Source organism: Chiloscyllium plagiosum, unplaced genomic scaffold, assembly GCF_037043375.1.
Source record: "Chiloscyllium plagiosum isolate Xiang-an unplaced genomic scaffold, Cpla_swu_hap1 HiC_scaffold_2, whole genome shotgun sequence".
In the NCBI taxonomy this organism is placed as follows: Eukaryota; Metazoa; Chordata; class Chondrichthyes; order Orectolobiformes; family Hemiscylliidae; genus Chiloscyllium; species Chiloscyllium plagiosum.
This window is the reverse complement of record NW_028270140.1, coordinates 66,265,996-66,286,240: the sequence shown is the minus strand read 5'-3', so window position 1 is coordinate 66,286,240 and position 20,245 is coordinate 66,265,996. Positions and strand designations below refer to the sequence as shown.

The window sequence follows — 20,245 nt, the reverse complement described above, 5'->3', positions numbered from 1 at the left end:
TCCAGGAAATTACAGGTCTGTGAGCCTCACATCAGTGGTCGGAAAATTATTGGAAAAGATTCGCAGAGACAAGATCTCTATGCATTTGGAAGCAAATAGACTCATTAGTGATGGACAGCATGGTTTTTGGGGGAGATTGTGCCTCACTAACTTGATTGAGTTTTTTGAGGAGGTAGCCAAGATGGTTGATGAGGGAAACGATGTTGATATTGTCTACGTGGACTACAACAAAGCCTTTGGCAAGGTCCCTCATGGTAGACTGATACAAAAGGTGAAGTCAAATAGCAAGAGACAGTATAGGAGACAGAGGGTTGCAGTGGAGGGCTGCTTTTCGGATGGAGGGTTGTAACTAGTGGTGTCCCACAGGGATCAGTGCTGGGACTTCTGCTGTTTGTGGTCTACATAAATGATTTGGAGGAAAACATGGCTGGTCTAATTAGTAAGTTTATGGCTGATACAAAGTTTGCTGGAGTTGTGGATAATGAGGAAGAATATCAGAGGATATGGCAGGATATAGATCAGTTGGAGGCATCAGCAGAAAGATGGCAGGGGTTTAATTTGGTCAAAAGGTCAAGTACAGATGGAAATTATACAGTGAATGGCAGAACCCTTTGGAGTATTGAGATGCAGAGGGATCTGGGTGTGCAGGTCCACAGATCACCGAAGGTGGCAGCATAGGTAGATAAGATAGTATAAAAGGCCTATTCATGCTTGCCTTCATTGGAAGGGGCAATGAGTATAAGAATAGGCAAGTTATGCTACAGCTTTATAGAACTTTAGTTAGGCCACCCTTGGAATATTGTGTACAGTTTTGGTCACCACACCACCGGAAGGATGTGGATGCTTTGGAGAGGTATGGAAAAATTTAACCGGGCTATTACCTGGTATGGGAGATTTTAGCTATGAAGAAAGGTTGAATAGAATGGATTTGTTATCACTGGAACACAGGAGGTTAAGGTATGACCTGGAAGAAGTTTAAAATTGGCATGGATAGATTGGAAAGTATGAGGCTTTTTCAGGGGTGGAGGGGTTAATTAATAGGGGACACAGATTCAAGATACGGAGGGGGAGGGCGTGATCAGGCAAAAGGTAGTGAATGCCTGGAATATGCTGCCAGAGGAGATGATGGAAACAGACAGAATAGCAGCATTCATGAAGCACCTGGATCAATTCACAAATTGGAAGGGAATAAAGGGATACGGATTTTGTAAGTGAAGATGGTTTTAGTACGGAAAGACAAAATATGTTGGTGTAAGCTTGGAGGGCCAAAGACTCTGTTCTTGAACTACCTGGTTCTTTGATATCACTGTTGGAAACTCATTGAATATTAAGCTGGTGGGTTTTTAACTAGTGATCTGAATAATAACTATTGAATCAAATTAAATCTGGAAAAAAATCTACAGAATGTTGTTAAATGTCCCTATTGTGATTAATGAAATTTCAATTTCATCCTTAGCCCCATGTGTGTCTGACCTTTATTGGATTGTTGTGAGAATTCTTTAATAGCTGCTTGGATGGCTTGTTGATGCCACCATGTCTGACATTGGAATTCCTCATTAACGAATGTGTAATCCATTTCAAGGCAAAAGAGGTAAACATTTTCACCACAGGAATTGCAAGATCTCTCAACACAACTTTTATTGTAGTCAGTGGCAAGCTAGTGTTCTTACTTCACTGTAAACTGCAAAAACGAGTCTCCTGAATTGATCAAACAATGATGGAGTATTAATAGTTTTCTCCTCTGTCAGTCTCATTAAAGATACAACTCCACAGCCTTCCAGTATCCCATTCAAATGTCCATTTTTCATGTGTGAATTTGGATAATGGGGAGCATAGATACTGAACCTGATGCCTTCACAAATGATGTCTGCACCCACTAGTCTTCAGGAGAACTAGCAATGAGTTTTGAATGAATGGTACAAAGCTAATTGCTTAAATAGACGATGATGTTTATTGAAAAGTAAAATATGTCATCCTTAATAGTTAAGGAAAATAAATGGGACCTGGTCACATTCATCAGAATGTAAAGAGAATACAGAAGAATAAACAGTAAGTAATATTTATTAACAATTTGTGTCCTCCAATACACTAGTATGGGGATAAGAAGCTAAATAAGGTTTAACATAAAAGACACAATTGGATTTGAGAATGAACATAATTAATAGAATGTATGGCAGGCCTCAAATTCACAACTTTTTCAACCAATAAGAGTGATGGAGTCAAGCTGACCCTGATAATAGTAGTTTGGTCGAGGATACCACACAATTGCAATCAGTAATGTTCATATTTGCACATCAGTGCACTTATCTTGGATTACTGAGTGCTTTTATTGTTATTGTTAGTATTCAGAATATCTACCCTTAAAACTACTAGATGATAAATAGATAATAGTTGGTAAAACTGGTCTAACTAACGTAGCAAAAGATAAAATCTGTAAAGTACAGTGAACTGACAAGACTAAAAGAACAGACTTGACGTTTTGCAGCCTTTTTGTTTTAAATTCCAGGTCAGACCTCATTACTGCTCAAATTTCATTTTTAATATTAGAGTCTTATCATGGCACTGTCAAATTTATCATATGTCTCTGGCTTTATATTTACATTTTTCCCCCAATGTGACTTGTTTGTACTTCTCTTTTTACTTTCAAAATTCATTGATATTATTCTGTCCCTACCTCTATTCCTGTTCAGTAATGGTAACTTTAATTGATGAAAAGTGAACAGATTGAATTTATAAGTCTTACATTCTGATGTATGATAGCCAAGGATCCTCCAAATAAGGAATAGATTATGGTGTGACAAAATCCATTTATGAATTTATGGATATAACTGCTTAACAGTCCGTCTAGTGAAAATTTTAACATCTGTTGTTTATCCAAGATGTTGATGAATTTATCAATTATTGCATTTGATGTTGTGTAGTCATCATGTATTTTCTTGAGGTTGCCACTAATTTGGGTTAGCTGTCTGAAGGAATGGATCCCCCCACTAGACCCCCTGTAATAAGTGAAACCACTCCAGAGGAAGAGAAGTTTAACTTTCAAACAAAAACTGAATTTCCATTTAAACTTTAGTCATTTAAATTTTCTTTTAAATTCAATGGTAAAGATGTTACCTTTTTATAAATGGAAAAAATTGTTCCAATGGAAACAAGACAGTCAATGTTAGAAGAGCCATCTAGTGGATCAAAGCAGACAATGTACTTCCCCTGAAATTTAATAAGAGGACAGTCAGTACAGTATTTCTTCCACACAACCTTGCCTATATTGTGAGAAAACACTACTACAAAAGATGCAACAATTGAGATTTTTGATTTTTATAAACTTTTTCTTTTACTCTTCACTTTCTTTTCCATTTCAATATTCAGCATCAGCACGCACAGACACACCATTCAGGTCTGGCACTCAGGTGAAATAAGAAACATGGCCAGCATTTTGCTCTTGTACCTTTCACTAGATTCTGACAAAAGGTCATCAAGCTGGAAAAACTGGCTGGAAATTTATGGAATTGAGAGAGCATCCTGCAAGGCAAAGGAGTCAAGGGGCCAAAGGACATGGGGTAGCTTATCCCATCGCATTCCCACTACCACTGAAATTTACCAGCAGAATGAAAGGTGCAGCCCACTTGTCTGAAGCCTGTTTAGACTCTTGGGTGGGCAATCCAGGACAGCTTATGGCCAATCATATGTGCCACATGGGGAGGTGGCCAAGAATACTTTAGTTGCAGACCTGGGAGAACTGGTCCTCTAGATTGAGCCCTCTTTCAGCAAAAGACCACTCCCTCAGAACCATGAATCCATGCTCTCAGAAATCACATCCCTTCCATCATCACACCTCAGCCCCAAATCAACAGTCTGACTGACAAGCCCCAGGTGAGCCCAAACCTACTTACTGAATTCTGGGCACTGCCCTGTGTGCCTAATCTTGCTTGGTTGCAGATCCAGTGTTGACCAGTACTCCCAGTGTGACTGTTAGGACTGAAGACTTGCTAGAGAATTATCATTTGTCTGATTCATTGGCAGCTCTGGGGTGGGGAGAGCAGACCTGCCACTTTATAACATTCAGAACTTCACTCACAGGCCAATAATTGATAGTTCTAAAAATTGGGTTGGTCTTTCCCTAACTGGCCATGGGGGAAGTTTGTTCTGACTCTGCACCCAGGGTCAGCACTCCAATTGAATTTTAGCTGTTATCATTGTGTATCCATTCACAATGCTGCCAGATGCTGCAGCACGGTGGCTGAGTGGTTAGTATTGCTGCCTCACAACACCAGTGATCTGGATTCAATTCCAGTCTTGGGTGACAAGCTATGTGGAGATTGCATGTTCTCCCTGTGTCTGCACGGTTTTCATCTGGTTGCTCTGGTTTCCTCCCGTTGTACAAAGACGTGCAGATTAGATGGCTTGGTCATGCTAAATTGTCCATCATGTCCAGGGATGTGCAGGCTAGATAGAATAGCCATGGGACATGCAGGGTTGCAGGTAGGAGAGTGGGACTCAGAGGGATAGTCTTTGTTGGGTTGGTGTGGACATGATGGGCCAAATGGCCTGCTTCCACCCTTTAGGGATTCTGTGACTTGCTGAGCAGTTTCTGTTTTCATTTCAGACCTCCAATGTTCAGTATTTTATTTTTGCACAAAGCAGAAGTTATTGAAGAACATGGAGGTATTACTGATTTTCCTTACGCCTTGCTAAGATAAACTAACTCAACAGAATAAAGAAGACAGACACAAATTCCTTTGATCCTTATGGCCCACTATCATAATTGCTTCAATTTCTCACATGGAGCTATATGTAAAGATAAAAGCAACTTACACAACATTGCTACAGTAGGTTCTGGTTAATATTCAATTTGGAACATTAAATGCAGACAAGTTGGTGAAATGGCAGGCTGGTATCATATGAAATTCAATGAGAGAAGTGTGACCTGATTTATTTTGATTGGAAGAACACAATGTAATTTTTTTAAAAAAAAAGTGCAATTATAATAGGTATAGAGACAGAAGGACCTGGGTGTGCATGTGAATAATTCTTTGAAGGTGGGAGGAAAGGTTACAATTATAGTTAATAAACTATATAGCAACCTAGGTTTGACAAAAAGAGCTATGCAGTACAAAGGCAAGGAGGATATGTTAAACTTGGCTAATATTTGAATTTGACCTCAATTGGAGCAATGGTGTCTACTTCTGGCACCACACTTTGGAAAAGATGTGAAGGCATTAGAGGGAGCGCAGAAAAAGATTCATAGAATGGGCCCAAGAATGAAGGACTTCAGTTATGTAGATAGAATTTACAGCTGGTTTCCTTGGCAGTGAGAAACTTGAGGGGAGGGATTTGATAAGTAAATTGTGACGGGTCTGACAGATTGGATAAGAAAGAACTGTTCCCATTGTAGGAATAATTGGGAATGAGTACAGATTTGAGGAAATTAGCAAAAGAAGCAATGGAGACTTGAGAATCTTTTTCAGACAGGAAGTACTTAAGATCTGGAACTCTATGCCTGAGATTGAGGGGAGGTAGGTTCAGTGAAAATTCAAGAGGAACTGGATTAGGATCTGAAAAGAAGGAATGTACATGGTTACGTGGAGAAGGCAGAGAAATGGCACCAGGGACATTTCTCATTTAGAGCGCTGGTGCAGGTATAATGGACTGAAAGGCCTCCTTTTGTGCTATAACATTTATGGGCTGAATCTTATAGTTTTAGACTAAATCGAACTGCATAGCCTTTGTTTTGCTGTGAGGCCTAGCAAGCCTTCTCATATTTTACCAAACATACTGCCTTAATTACCTACCATGCCCTACGGTGTCTTTAAAATCTAATTCCGGCCTTAACTTACCATATGTTGTCATTCTTGGAACAACTTGCCACTCAGCAGATATCTCAAAATTCACAGGTATCCCTTGCAAGTGCATTTAAAATCCTATTGTGCATCCAGACAATACTGCCTGGCACTATTCCTAAAATTTGTGCCTCACTTTACTGACAAGGTCCTGCTGGACAGGATGATGCAGCAGGTGGGACTTTCTCTCTGACCATGAACAGCAGTGGAGACCATGACACTAGGCCATGCCAGCCTGGTCGGAGGTTACCACTCAGGTCAGTGTAATCTCAGCCTTCTGGAAGAATGCCCAGCAATATATTTAAAAGGTCAATGTCCTTCTCAACTCTGCCAGCATAAATGCCATCATCTTCTCTCTCATATCCCACAATATCTCTGCTGCTATACCTCCTTCATACCAGGCCTCAATCGACCACTCTGTTTAACACCCACAATATCTTCCCTCATTTGCTATCACCTACTCTAATCACAGATAAAACTAACTCTGCCTTATCGGTCACTTGGGGCACTGCCCGGAGAACACAAAAGTAATAACTTGCCATTTTCATTTCCTAAAATAGCTGCCTCTCTCTCATTCCAGGGGGAAAGCAACATCCAGTAAGACAGAAATATTCAAGACAGATAATGGTCTGCCTGATATTCAGTGCCTCACACCTTATGTGGACAGCATCTCGATTCTGACCACCCTAAGTGCCTGATGAACCATTTGAAGCCCTTGGACTGATAAAGGCTGCCCCTGACTTAGAGTACCAGGACTCCCAGAGCAAACACTATCCTCCTTGGCTTGACAGAGGGCTGCTGACAACCTTGACAAGTTTCCATCCACATCTTCACTAAACAGAAAGGAAGATCAAAGTAAAGGAGCATGGAATCTCTGGCTGAGGGGGAAAAGCACAAAAAGGGAATGCAAAGCAAAGTTTTGGTGAGGATCAGGTGGGCTCAGAGTAAATGAGCACTATGAATGAGCGTAGAGCCCAAGAGGTCCAGGCATTGGCTGGCCGTGGATCCCTAACTGCATGGTCTGTGCTGCAGCATCACAATGATAATTGCTGGTGCAACCCGAGATGCAATACAGAAATTCTGAAGCATCTCTTAAGTTGATCGGAGATGTGCCATGAGGATTGTTAGAGCTGAAAATATGTTGCTGGAAAAGCGCTGCAGGTCAGGCAGCATCCAAGGAGCAGGAGAATCAACGTTTCGGGCATGACCCCTTCTTCAGGAATGAGGAAAGTGTGCCAAGCAGGCTAAGATAAAAGGTGGGGAGGAGGGACTTGGGGGAGGGGCGTTGGAAATGCGATAGGTGGAAGGAGGTTAAGGTGAGGGTGATAAGCCGGAGTGGGGGTGGGGGCGGAGAGGTCAGAAAGGAGATTGCAGGTTAGGAAGGCGGTGCTGAGTTCGAGGGTTGGGACTGAGACAAGGTGGGGGGGAGGAGAAATGAGGAAACTGGAGAAATCTGAGTTCATCCCTTGTTTTTGGAGGGTTCCTAGGCGGAAGGTGAGGCGCTCTTCCTCCAGCTGTCGTGTTGCTATGGTCTAGTGATGGAGGAGTCCAAGGACCTGCATGTCCTTGATAGAGTGGGAGGGAGAGTTGAAGTGTTGAGCCACGGGGTGGTTGGGTTGGTTGGTCCGGGTATCCCAGAGGTGTTCTCTGAAACGTTCCGCAAGTAGGTGGCTTGTCTCCCTAATATAGAGGAGGCCACATCGGGTGCAGCGGATGCAGTAAATGATGTGTGTGGAGGTGCAGGTGAATTTGTGGCGGATATGGAAGTATCCCTTGGGGCCTTGGAGGGAAGTAAGGGGGGGGAGGTGTGGGCGCAGGTTTTGCATTTCTTGCAGTTGCAGGGGAAGGTACCGGGAGTGGAGGTTGGGTTGGTGGGGGGTGTGGACCTGACGAGGGAGTCATGGAGGGAGTGGTCTTTTCGGAACGCTGATAGGGGAGGGGTGGGAAATATATCCCTGGTGGTGGGGTCCGTTTGGAGGTGGCGGAAATGACGACGGGTGATACGATGTATATGGAGGTTGGTGGGATGGTAGGTGAGGACCAGTGGGGTTCTGTCCTGGTGGCGATTGGAGGGGCGGGGCTCAAGGGCTGAGGAGCGGGAAGTGGAGAAGATGTGGTGGAGAGCATCGTCGATCACGTCTGGGGGAAAATTGCGGTCTTTGAAGAAGGAGGCCATCTGGGTTGTTCGGTACTGGAACTGGTCCTCCTGGGAGCAGAGACTAGGGAATTGGGAATATGGGATGGCGTTTTTACAGGGGGCAGGGTGGGAGGAGGTGTAGTCTAGGTAGCTGTGGGAGTTGGTCGGTTTATAGTAAATGTCCGTGTTGATTCGGTCGCCCGAGATAGAAATGGAGAGGTCTAGGAAGGGGAGGGAGGAGTCTGAGACGGTCCAGGTAAATTTGAGGTCGGGGTGGAAGGTGTTGGTAAAGTGTATGAACTGTTCAACCTCCTCGTGGGAGCACGAGGCAGCGCTGATACAGTCATCGATGTAGCGGAGGAAAAGGTGGGGGGGTGGTGCCAGTGTAGCTGCGGAAGATGGACTGTTCCACATATCCTACAAAGAGGCAGGCATAGCTGGGGCCCATGTGGGTGCCCATGGCTACTCCTTTGGTTTGGAGGAAGTGGGAGGATTGGAAAGAGAAGTTGTTCAGAGTAAGGACCAGTTCAGTCAGTCGAAGGAGAGTGTCAGTGGAAGGGTATGCTTGCCTCTGCCCCCTGTAAAAACACCATCCCATATTCCCAATTCCTTAGTCTCCGCCGCATCTGTTCCCAGGAGGACCAGTTCCAATACAGAACAACCCAGATGGCCTCCTTCTTCAAAGACCGCAATTTTCCCCCAGACGTGATCGACGATGCTCTCCACCGCATCTCCTCCACTTCCCGCTCCTCAGCCCTTGAACCCCGCCCCTCCAATCGCCACCAGGACAGAACCCCACTGGTCCTCACCTACCACCCCACCAACCTCCATATACATCGTATCATCCGTCGTCATTTCCACCACCTCCAAACGGACTCCACCACCAGGGATATACTTCCCTCCCCTCCCCTATCAGCATTCCGAAAAGACCACTCCCTCCGTGACTCCCTCGTCAGGTCCACACCCCACACCCCCCACCCCCGGCACATTCCCCTGCAACCGCAAGAAATGCAAAACCTGCGCCCACACCTCCCCCCTTACTTCCCTCCAAGGCCCCAAGGGATCCTTCCATATCCACCACAAATTCACCTGCACCTCCACACACATCATTTACTGCATCCGCTGCACCCGATGTGGCCTCCTCTATATTGGGGAGGCAGGCTGCCTACTTGCGGAACGTTTCAGAGAACACCTCTGGGACACCCGGACCAACCAACCCAACCACCCCGTGGCTCAACACTTCAACTCCCCCTCCCACTCCACCAAGGACATGCAGGTCCTTGGACTCCTCCATCACCAGACCATAGCAACACGACGGCTGGAGGAAGAGCACCTCATCTTCCGCCTAGGAACCCTCCAACCACAAGGGATGAACTCAGATTTCTCCAGTTTCCTCATTTCCCCTCCCCCCACCTTGTCGCAGTCCCAACCCTCGAACTCAGCACTACCTTCCTAACCTGCAATCTTCTTCCTGACCTCTCCGCCTCCACCCCCACTCCGGCCTATCACCCTCACCTTAACCTCCTTCCACCTATCGCATTTCCAACGCCCCTCCCCCAAGTCTCTCCTCCCCACCTTTTATCTTAGCCTGCTTGGCATACATTCCTCATTCCTGAAGAAGGTCTCATGCCCGAAACGTCTCTTCTCCTGCTCCTTGGATGCTGCCTGACCTGATGCGCTTTTCCAGCAACACATTTTCACCTCTGAGCTCCAGCATCTGCAGTTCTCACTTTCTCCATGAGGATTGTTAGAGGCTGGTACATATCAAATGCCAAAGTCTGTGGACATGGAGTGCATGTGGCCAGTGTTCTTGGAGTGTGCCCTGGGATGTCAGTGCCCAGTGTCCAATATGGGGTCCTTTGAAAAAGTGATGAGCTAAATCTACAGGGCACCAGAGAGAAAGCTGAATATTAATGAGGCAAATTGGGCTGTAAATAAGGCAGATTAATTTAACTGTAATTTAGCAGATTAATTATCAACTTGCCACTACCTAGCAAAAAAACCTGCCATTCCACATGTGAAAAGCAGAAGAGATGGCAAGAGATTCACCCAATGTTGAGATGGGCCTCACTGGACCTCTTGGCTGACGCTGCTGCACATCTCACCATAGCTTACTTTACTCAGGCTCCTATAAGATACTGCCTAATGATTCTGTGCTCCTTTAAAGAGTGTTAACAATCAAAATAATGTGCTACTAGCTACAAGATGTTGATAGCATTGTGCAAGTTTAAATTCACAGATACGTAGTAAATACATACGTGAAATTAGAGGCTACTCCTAGATGGGACAATTTGAGAAATATTTAGTGCACTGGGTCATAGAGTCATATAGCATGGAAACAGACCCTTCTGCCCAACTGATATATGCTAACCAGGTTTCTTAAACTAAACTAGTCCCATTTGTCTGTGTTTAGCCCATATCCCTCTAAACCTTACCTATTCATGTTCAAATGTCTTTTAAATGTTGCAGCTGTACCTGCATCTACCACTTCCTCTGGCAGTTCATTCCATATATGCATCACCCTTTGCATGAAACAGTTGCCCTCAATGCCTTTTAAATGTTTCCCCTCTCATCTTGAGATTATGTTCTCTAGTTTTGAAATCCCCTACCCTAGGGGAAAAGAACTTTGCTGTTCACCTTATCTAGGCCCTCATGATTTTATAAACATTTATAAATCTGGCATCCTTTCCAATTTAATAATATCCTTCCTAAAGAGTATATATTATCCCCAAATCATATACAGCATATGGTGGTATTTATCCAAACACCAAATGCCTTCCAATTTTAAAGGAAATGGTGCCTTTACAATAAACACAAAACCCCAGGAACTAACCTGTTGATCTGAATCCACGATGATGGCATTGTTTTCTTCTTCAGACACAAGAACACAAGTGCTGAATGAAGATTTTAACATGTTTATTACCATGTCATTGGCAAGTACATCAAGCTTCTTCACCTCATCTCCTGTCACATTGACTGTGCTTCCAGAAAGCCCATAACTAGAAAACGAGTTGGATAGCAGCATTATTATTCAAGAAGGGTTTGTACAAACCAACATTCATATAACATTTCTGTTAAATTGGTGCATTCAATATCTGTGAATACTGTTCAAGCTAATATTTTACTAAAGTTCAACAACTTCTCTATTACCGATATTTGCCCTGTTTTAAACATCAATATCTTATTTACAAACAGTCCAGGAGTGATATATCTTATTGGTTTTTAAAAAATCCCTTAGAATTAAACAGGCTCAGTTCTTAATGAACAAAAACAGAGAGCAATCCTTGTAGCTGGAGATCACTTTGTTGTGATTGTTATTGTGCATTAATGAGTGTTATTTGATAACTCATTGTCTGCCGCTGTAAACAGACAAAAAGTGTCACTAAGATATGGTCATTAATGCATCTTTTGGCAGGAAGGTGTCATGCTATAACTGGTTTTATTATTTAGCATATATAGTCCATCATTTCAGGTGTAAAAGGAGGATGCTGGAATGCAGATCATTAAAGACAATTGTCTCTCACTGTCCTATTATACAGATGCAAAAGTTCTGTAATAAAACTAATCCTTTTCTCTCAGTTATGAGCTGAGGGGGCATCAGGCTAGGTTTGTTTATATTTTAATGAATTGGCTGCAAGTCTGCAGTGAGTTTTTTGCAGTGAAAAATCACATCACAATGGCAAGCCAGGAGGTACATTAGTATAATATTGCATCATACACATTCCCATTTTCCTCCAAAAGAACACAAAAAATGATTTTATTATTTACTGAATTATTAAGTTTTTCCCGATGTTTACAACTATTCTCATACATGAGCAGTTTGTTATTCTCATCAGTCTTTGCACATGCATTGCATACTTAAATCATACAGGTCTCTTAATGGTATATTTATCATCATTCTTTCATTTGAGTAATATTGTTTCTCTAGGGAAAACGTTGTTCCCATGCCACTTCTTGTTGTAGTGACTGCCGTTGTCCCCATTGCTGGGATGCTGCAGATCTCTGTGACTGTTAGTTTGTTGACGGTCTGGGCAAATGATAAGTTTTCCCAAATGGTTGACTGTGGTGAAGGAACAGCTTCTCCAGTTGCATTTATGTGTATCTGATTACAATGATATTTGTTAATTCACAATTGAAGTGACAATTGCTCTGCATGGATCCTAAGATCTTTGGCATGATGATGGTTGAGAGTGTTGAATGTTTGTATCCTGACTGGCTTTCGGATGTTCAACATTGATGAAGAAATGTGGCTTTCCACCATTTTACCTTGATTTTATCATTTATGCATGTTACCACTTCTGGCTTTACTAGCTTTTTTGAAGAATAGTTTGTGCGAGGTATGAACTTGTACTGAACTACTCTCCACTTGAAGATTGCTTTGTGTACATCAGTGTTGCATTTTCTCAATTCATATACAATTTATTTGACAACTTTCACTGCCACTTCAGTCTTTCCATTTGACTGACCGTAGTAAGATGATGATATATGGTCTTGTATTTGTCAATTCTTGGAGATGGCTGACTTCTTCACTCGTGAACTTGTCACTCATTGCATATCTGGAATACTATGACAATTGAAGTTTGTTTTTGGGTATTTAACAATCTCAATGTTTGTCATTGATGTCAGCTGATCTACTTCTTAGTAGTAATAATGGTACTCTATGGTGACAAAATAATCAGATCCTGTGTGAAAAAGGCTACGCCCAGTTTTATTAAATGGCCTGTCTGGGATGTCAGATGTCATTAGTGGTCCTCAATACAAGAAGCATTGCACTGCTTCATGTAATTATTGATTTCATTATTCATATTTGACCAGTAGAGATATTCTTTTGACTTCCTCAGACTTCATTTAATTTCTTTAGTAGTTTCCATAATGTGTTTTAGCATGCCTCCTATTGGTAAAACAATAATATTGTAATCTTGCATAGTTACTTCATCTTTGTATGCCCAGACACATTTTTATAAATGCAATAATAACTTTCAGGCTTGAAGAACAGCTTTTCATCACTACTTCTTACAACACTTAGGAAGTTGCACCTTGTTTGCTAGTTTGCTTGATTTGAGCCAGGTGCTTGTTTGTTTGGTTCAGTGTGTCTGCTGGGTCATATCATGACAAGCTGCTGTTTGAAGCAGTAAGAATTCACACTGTAACAATGTCCTACATAGGAAGTGCTCCTCTTGACAGTATGCCAACAATGTACATCTGTTTTCTTTACTTGTATGTCACATCCAAATTGTTATTACAGTTACAAAGATACATTCTCTCAGACACTTTGGAGCAGAGTGTAGAGGGTTGAGGAAAATGATCTGAAGTGGCTTGAAGTCAGGCTTGATTTTCACATTGTCTAATGCAAATAGGTACTGATGAAAATGTTCACAAGCAATGATAATGTCCAGGCACTCTTTCTTGATCAGATTGTAGCATCATCCCATTTGTGTTAATACCCTGGATGCAAATGAAATTGGTAGTCCTTGTTGCATTAAGTTTGCTCCAATTCCAATCTCACTGTCTCTCACACTACATGGCAATCCATCATTTATTTCCATCACTAGTGGTTTGATTTTAGTAAGAGCCACTTGTTTTGTGCATGTCTTTGGCAATGGGTTGACATAATGATTCACACTCCAGTTACAAATTGACCAAGAGACTTGCTAAACAGTTGACAAATTGAACAAATCATTTACTTATTTATAGAAGTTGATCAGCACATTGCTGATACAGTTCTCATCTTTTCAGGATTTGGGTGAAGATGCTTTGCTGTCAGTACATAGTCTATGTATTTGACTTTGGGAATTCCTAATTACATCTTTTCTTGTCAGCTTCAGGTTTAATCTGGCAATCTATCTATTCGTGACACAAGATTTTGATCATGGTCAGCAATGGCTACTTCCAGAAGGTCTCCACATCCATAAATTAGCAGGTCATTCACTATAATTTCCACTCCAGGAAGCTGAAGCTAACTATTTCAGACTATCTTCATGATATTCTCTGGAGCTGTGGAAATGCCAATGGCATGAACAGCCATCTGTATATTGGATACAGCATCCAAAAGGTAGTTAGAAAGCTGCTGCAAATGTCTTTTGACATGTTGAAGGTTATCAGTCCAAGCTTCAGACTGCTCCAACTGAGATGAGTGGCTTTTGTTTGCTATATGTGGATCTGGTATTCCAGAGCTTTATTCTTGTCATTGCACTGGGACTCTTGGTGTAATCTGTTTTCGTTGCACAACTATGAATCCATCATGGTAGTCACAAACTTGCTTTAAAAGGGATTCATTTTCAGATCATAATTATGAGCCACTTCACCTGGTCCATGAAGGGCATGATATTGCATGATGCACTGGTGTCTATCTGACATTTTATTATGAGTTGATGTGTCCCTTCCCCAGTGTCAGTCCAAAAGTCACAAAGCCATTGACTAGACTGGAACAACGTATTATAATGGGTACAGTGGCCATCTGTAATTGCTCATCATATTTCTTTTTAGCCAACTGATTGAGTATAAAATAATCTGTGCTTTAGTAGTGAAAGCACTGCTTTCCTTTTATGTGGTGTCCTTTGCATACTGCTGTTTATCCACAAGCACTCTGCTCTTTCAGTTTGGAATATCTATCAGCATAACTCAAGGACACAGACACACACACACACATACTTATAAACCAGCACTTCTGTACATATCAATTTGCTTTCCTGAGAGTAGGATTCTGCTCAGTAGATGTGCCCTCACTATGAAACCTCTTATGTTTATTCCAATCCTGTCTTTACTTCGATGGTCTTGCAGTTGCACAGGTTCACAGGATTCTGATAACTATTTTAATACAATGGCATGTTGATTATTTGATTCTTTTTTCATTTAATATGGAATTTGAGATTTGAAACGTGCCATCAAGGCTTCAAAAAGGTTGCTGTCCATTTTTTTGGTCTCGAGAGAGATTTAGGATGGAAATTCTCTCCTCGCCAATGATAAAAGTGTGCCTATTCTTAGCTGTTCTGACTTGTTAATTGCAATTTTGGCAATTTCATAACATCGTCATTGCAACTGAAAAGACTGCAAGTTTTGCTACATATCACCTTTCATTTCAAAAACAGTGTTAGGAGAGAAATATTTGCAGATATTGTACCTTACCCAGTGCTTTCAGCTGTAACCAGCTTCTTTGTTACATTTTTGTGATTTACTGATTTTTAGCAGCTTCCACCAACTTTAAAAAATTCAGTTTTTCTTTTTCAATAGCTGTGTTTCTATACAGCTCAAAACACTGAATCCTAGCTCCACTTCAACACCATGTAATAAGCTCACAGAGCAACACTGCAATTTATGGCTGTGCTACCCTGTCAAATGGTGCTATCTTTCAGAAAAGCTGGAGCCCACTCTGTGTGCTCTGATGATTGTAAAGGACGCCTTGAAACTATCAAAGTAGTCTGGGGAGCTGCCCAGTTTCCTGGCCAATATTCATCCCTCAACCAACTGATGACATATCAGGTTACTGTTGTAGAAGCTTGATGTGAACAAAATTAGTTGCTGCTTTTCTTCACAATACTTCAAAAACTATATAATGCTTTGAGATGTCTACTGCTTGTAAAAAGTGCTGAACAAATTAAGCTTTTCTTTATCATCCAAATACCTGATGACTATGTGGTGAACTCCCAGATACGGATATCTGACTAGAAGTTCATGAAAAGTAATTAAAATTAGCCTGACCAGTTGAAATCAAAGATTTGGAGCTCATGAAATAGCTGGACAGAAGACTTTACTGAAATTATATTGGTGTAAAATTCAGGTATTGTTAGAACTCTGTGGAAAGCTAGGGAAGTGATTACTGGGTCTCTTACTGAGATATTGATTCATTGATACTTACTGATGAGGTGCTGAAAGGCTGGAGATTGGCTAACGTGGCGTCACTGTTTTAAGAAAGGAGGTAAGGGCAAGGCAGGGAACTATAGACCAGTGAGCCTAACGTCGGTGGTGGGTAAGTTGTTGGAGGAAATCCTGAGGGACAGGATATACATGTATTTGGAAAGGCAAGGACTGATTAGGGATAGTCAACATGGCCTTGTGCGTTGGAAATCATGTCTCACAAACTTGATCAAGTTTTTTGAAGAAGTAACAAAGAGGATTGATGAGGGCAGAATGATAGATGTGATCTATATGGACGTCAGTAAGACGACAAGGTTCCCAATGGGAGTCTGGTTAGCAAGGTTAGGATCTCATGGAATACAGGGAGAACTAGCCATTTGGATACAGAACTGGCTCAAAGGTAGAGGACCGGGGGTGGTGATGGAGGGTTGTTTTTCTACGGAGACCTGTGACCAGTGGAGTGCCATACGGGTTGGTGCTGGATCCACTACTTTTCATCATTTCTATAAATAGTTTGGATGTGAGCATAAGACGTATAGTTAGTAAGTTTGCAGATTACACCAAAATTGGAGGTGCATCATACAGGACCTTGATGAGCTGGGCCAATGGGCTGAGAAGTGGCAGATGGAGTATAATTTAGATAAATGTGAGGTGCTGCACTTTGGGAAAGCAAATCTTAGCAGGACTTATACACTTAATGGTAAGGTCCTCGGGAGAGTTGCTGAACAAAGAGACCTTGGAGTGCAGGTATATAGCTCTTTGAAAGTGGAGTTGCAGCTAGATAGGATAGTAAAGGTGGCATTTAGTATGCTTTCTTTTATTGGTCAGAGTACTGAGTACAGGAGTTGGGAGGTCATGTTGCGGCTGTACAGGACATTGGTTAGGTCACTGTTGGAATTTTGCGTGTAATCTGGTCTCCTTCCTATCGGAAAGATGTTGTGAAACTTGAAAGAGTTCAGAAAAGATTTACAAGGATGTTGCCAGGGTTGGAGAACTTGAGCTATAGGGAGAGATTGAACAGGCTGGGGCTGTTTTCCCTGGAGCGTCGGAGGCTGTGGGTGACCTTAGAGGTTTATAAAACCATGAGGAGCATGGATAGGGTAAATAGACAAAGTTTTTTCCCCTGGGGTGGGGGCGTTCAGAACTATAGGGCATAGGTTTAGGGTGAGAGGGGAAGATATAAAAGAGACCTAAGGGGCAACTTTTTCATGCAGAGGGTGGTACATGTATGGAATGAGCTGCCAGAGGAAGTGGTGGAGGCTGGTACAATTGCAACCATGGGTATATAAATAGGAAATGTTTGGAGGGATATGGGGTGGGCGCTGGCAGATGGGACTAGATTGGGTTGGGATATCTGGTTGGCATGGACGAATTGGACCAAAGGATTTGTTTCCGTGCTGTACATCTCTACTCTATGACTCTAGCTCATGATCCTTGTAATGAAGTTTGAACTACAAATGTGGTGTCAACATGACTAGAGAATTAAGAAGTAGACTATTAAACTTTGCAAAACAGTACAAATTGAACACCACTCAGACATTGACTTTTAAAAAGACACCATAACTTATATTTGCCTAATAACAAGGTATGCAATTTAAAAAGTCTTAGGAATTAATCAAAGGAAGCTCAAGAAATATATAGACACTGTAGATGTTTAAATCTACTGCTTTTCTGCTGGTGCAATATTTCAGTCTTTCAACTCCGTGCAGTTTGAAATTTAGAAGATAATACTGGTGCATTAGCAAAGAGTTGATTTTCTGGCTGCTGCTGTTTTGTTTTTTATTATATCATTCCCAGGAAATATGACTTTAGTTCAGGTTGGTCAGTCTTTTATAAACTTTCACAGATAGCACTCTTTTATCGCCATATGAATTTTAAAAAGGTACTAGAAGAATGTATTAGATCATTAAAAGAACATAGCACTTCACAGTTAGTTCTACTATGTTGTGGCCATTACTGAGACTTGGATATCACAGGGGCAGGAATGGTTGTTGGATGTTCCAGGGTTTAGATGTTTCAAAAAGAATAGGAGGCGGGGCAGAGAGAGAGAAGGTAAAAGAGATGGAGGAGTGACATTGCTAAATCAGTGATAGTATCACAGCTGCAGGAAGGGAAATCATTGAGGAGGGTTTGTCTGCAGAGTCAGTATGGGTGGAAGTCAAATAGGAAAGGAGTGGTAACTTTGTTGGGAGTTTTCTACAGGCCCCTCAATAGTAACAAACACATGGAGGAGCAGATTCTGGAAATGTGCAGAAGTAACAGGGTTGTTGTCATGGGGGACTTCAACTTCCCTAATATTGATTGGAACCTACTAGTTTGGATGGAGCAATTTTAGACAGGTGTGTCCAGGAAAGATTCCTGACTCCATATGTAGATAGGCCAACTAGAGGAGAAGCCATATTAGATTTGGTGCTTGGCAACAAACCATACCAAGTGTCAGATCTCTTGGTGAGAGGGCATTTTGGTGCTAATGATCACAACCCAATGACTTTTACTATAGTCATGGAGAGGGATAGGAGCAGACTGTGTGGGAAAGTATTTAATTGGGGGAGGGGGAATTATAATGCTATTAGGCAGGAACTGGGGTGCCTAAATTGGGATCAGATGTTCTCAGGGAACTGCACAACAGAAATGTGGAGGTTGTTTAAGCAGCATCTGCTGATAGTGCTGGACAGATTTGTCCCACTGAGGCAAGGGAGGGAAAGTTGAAAGAACCTTGGGTGACAAGGGATGTGAAACATCTAGACAAGAGGAGGAAGGAAGCTTATGTAAGGTGGGGAGACAAGGATCAGACAGGGCTCTAGAGAATTACAAGGTAGCCAGGAAGGAACTGAAGAATGGACTTAGGAGAACTAGAAGGGGGCATGAAAAAGCTTTAGCGGGTAGGATTAAGCAAAACCCTAAAGGTGTCCTATACTTGCTCTAACAGGTTGATGTTAGGAAGGAGGACGTACTGAAAATCTTGAAATACATAAGGATCGACAAATTTCCTGGGCCAGACAGGGTATAACCAAGGTTTCTACAGGAAGCGAGGGAAGAGATTGCTGCACCTTTGGCAATGAGCTTTGCATCCTAACTGTCCACTGGAGTAGCACTAGATGATTGGAAGATGGCAAAAGTTATTCCCTTGTTCAAGAAAGGGAATAGGGATAATCCTTGTGATTACAGACCAGTCTTAAGTAAATGGTGGGCAAAATGTTGGACAAGATGGAGAGACAGGATTTATGATTACTTGGAAAACCATAGTTTGATTAAAGATAGTCAGCATGGCTTTGAGAAGGGCAGGTCACACCTCACAAGCCTTACTGAATTCTTTGAGGATGTGATAAATCACATTGATGAAAGTAGAGCAGTGAATGTGGTGTACATGGATTTTAGCAAGGCGTTTGATAAAGCTCCCCTTTGAAGTCTCATTCAGAAAGTAAGGAGGCATGGGATATGGGGAAACCTGTCTGTCTGGATACAGAATTGGCTGGCCCATAGAAGACAGAGGGTGATGGTAGATGGAAAGTATTCAGCCTGGAGCTTGGTGACCAATGATGTTCCAGAGATCAGTTCTGGGACCTTTGCTCTTTGTGATTTTTATAAATGATTTGGATGAGGAAGTGGAAGGGTAGGTTAGTAAGTTTGCTGATGACACAAAGGTTGATGGAGTTGTGGATAGTGTGGAGGGGTGTTGTAGGTTGCAATGAGACATTGACAAGATGTAGAACTGGGCTGATAAGTGGCAGATGGAGTTCAACCTGGAAAAGTGTGAAGTGAATCACTTTGGAAGATCAAATTTGAATGTAGAATATAGGGTTAAAGGCAGGATTCTTGGCAGTATGGAGGAACAGAGGGATATTGGGATCCATGTCCATAGATCCCTCAAAGTTGCCACCCAGATTGCTAAGAAGGCATCCGGTGTGTTGGCTTTCATTAGCAGGGAGATTGAGTTTAAGAGTTGCAAGGCCTTGCTGCAGTTCTCCATAGAGTCCTGATTAGACCACATTTGGAATATTGTGTTCAGAACTGGTGCCTCATTATAGGAAAGATGTGGAAGCTTTAGAGAGGGTGTAGAGGAGATGACCCAGATGCTGCCTGGACTGGAGGACCTATCTTATGAAGAAATGTTGAGGGAGCTAGGGATGAGAGGTGACTTGATAAAAATGTACAAGATGTTCAGAGCCATAGATAAAGAGGATAGACAGAATTTTTCCCAAAGTGGAAATGGCTATCACAAGGAGGCATAATTTTAAGGTTTAGGGGAGATGTCAGAGGTAGGTTCTTTACACAGAGTGGCGAGTGCTGGCAGTGGTCAGATACATTAGGGACATTTAAGTGATTTTTGGATAGGCACATGGAAATTAGTACAGTAAAGGGTACGTAGGTTAGTCTGATCTTAGAATAGGATAAAAGGCCAGCACAACACAGGGCT

The 20,245-nt window shown here is 42.1% G+C and overlaps 1 protein-coding gene and 1 long non-coding RNA gene across 2 annotated transcripts in view; one reads left to right on the top strand and one right to left on the bottom strand.

Moving 5' to 3' along the window:
- Window positions 1–20,245, top strand: part of LOC122561584 (uncharacterized) — a 58,458-nt gene that overhangs the window by 11,269 nt on the left and 26,944 nt on the right. The gene's annotated exons all lie outside the window — the stretch shown is intronic.
- fbp1a (fructose-1,6-bisphosphatase 1a) overlaps window positions 1–20,245 on the bottom strand; it is a 32,195-nt gene that overhangs the window by 4,903 nt on the left and 7,047 nt on the right. Inside the window, exons 2-3 of the mRNA XM_043713388.2 lie at window positions 10,808–10,973; window positions 3,115–3,207 (exon numbers count right to left, since the gene is read on the bottom strand). Of these exons, the coding sequence (XP_043569323.1) occupies window positions 3,115–3,207; window positions 10,808–10,973 (259 nt within the window). The remainder of the gene's footprint in view (window positions 1–3,114; window positions 3,208–10,807; window positions 10,974–20,245) is intronic.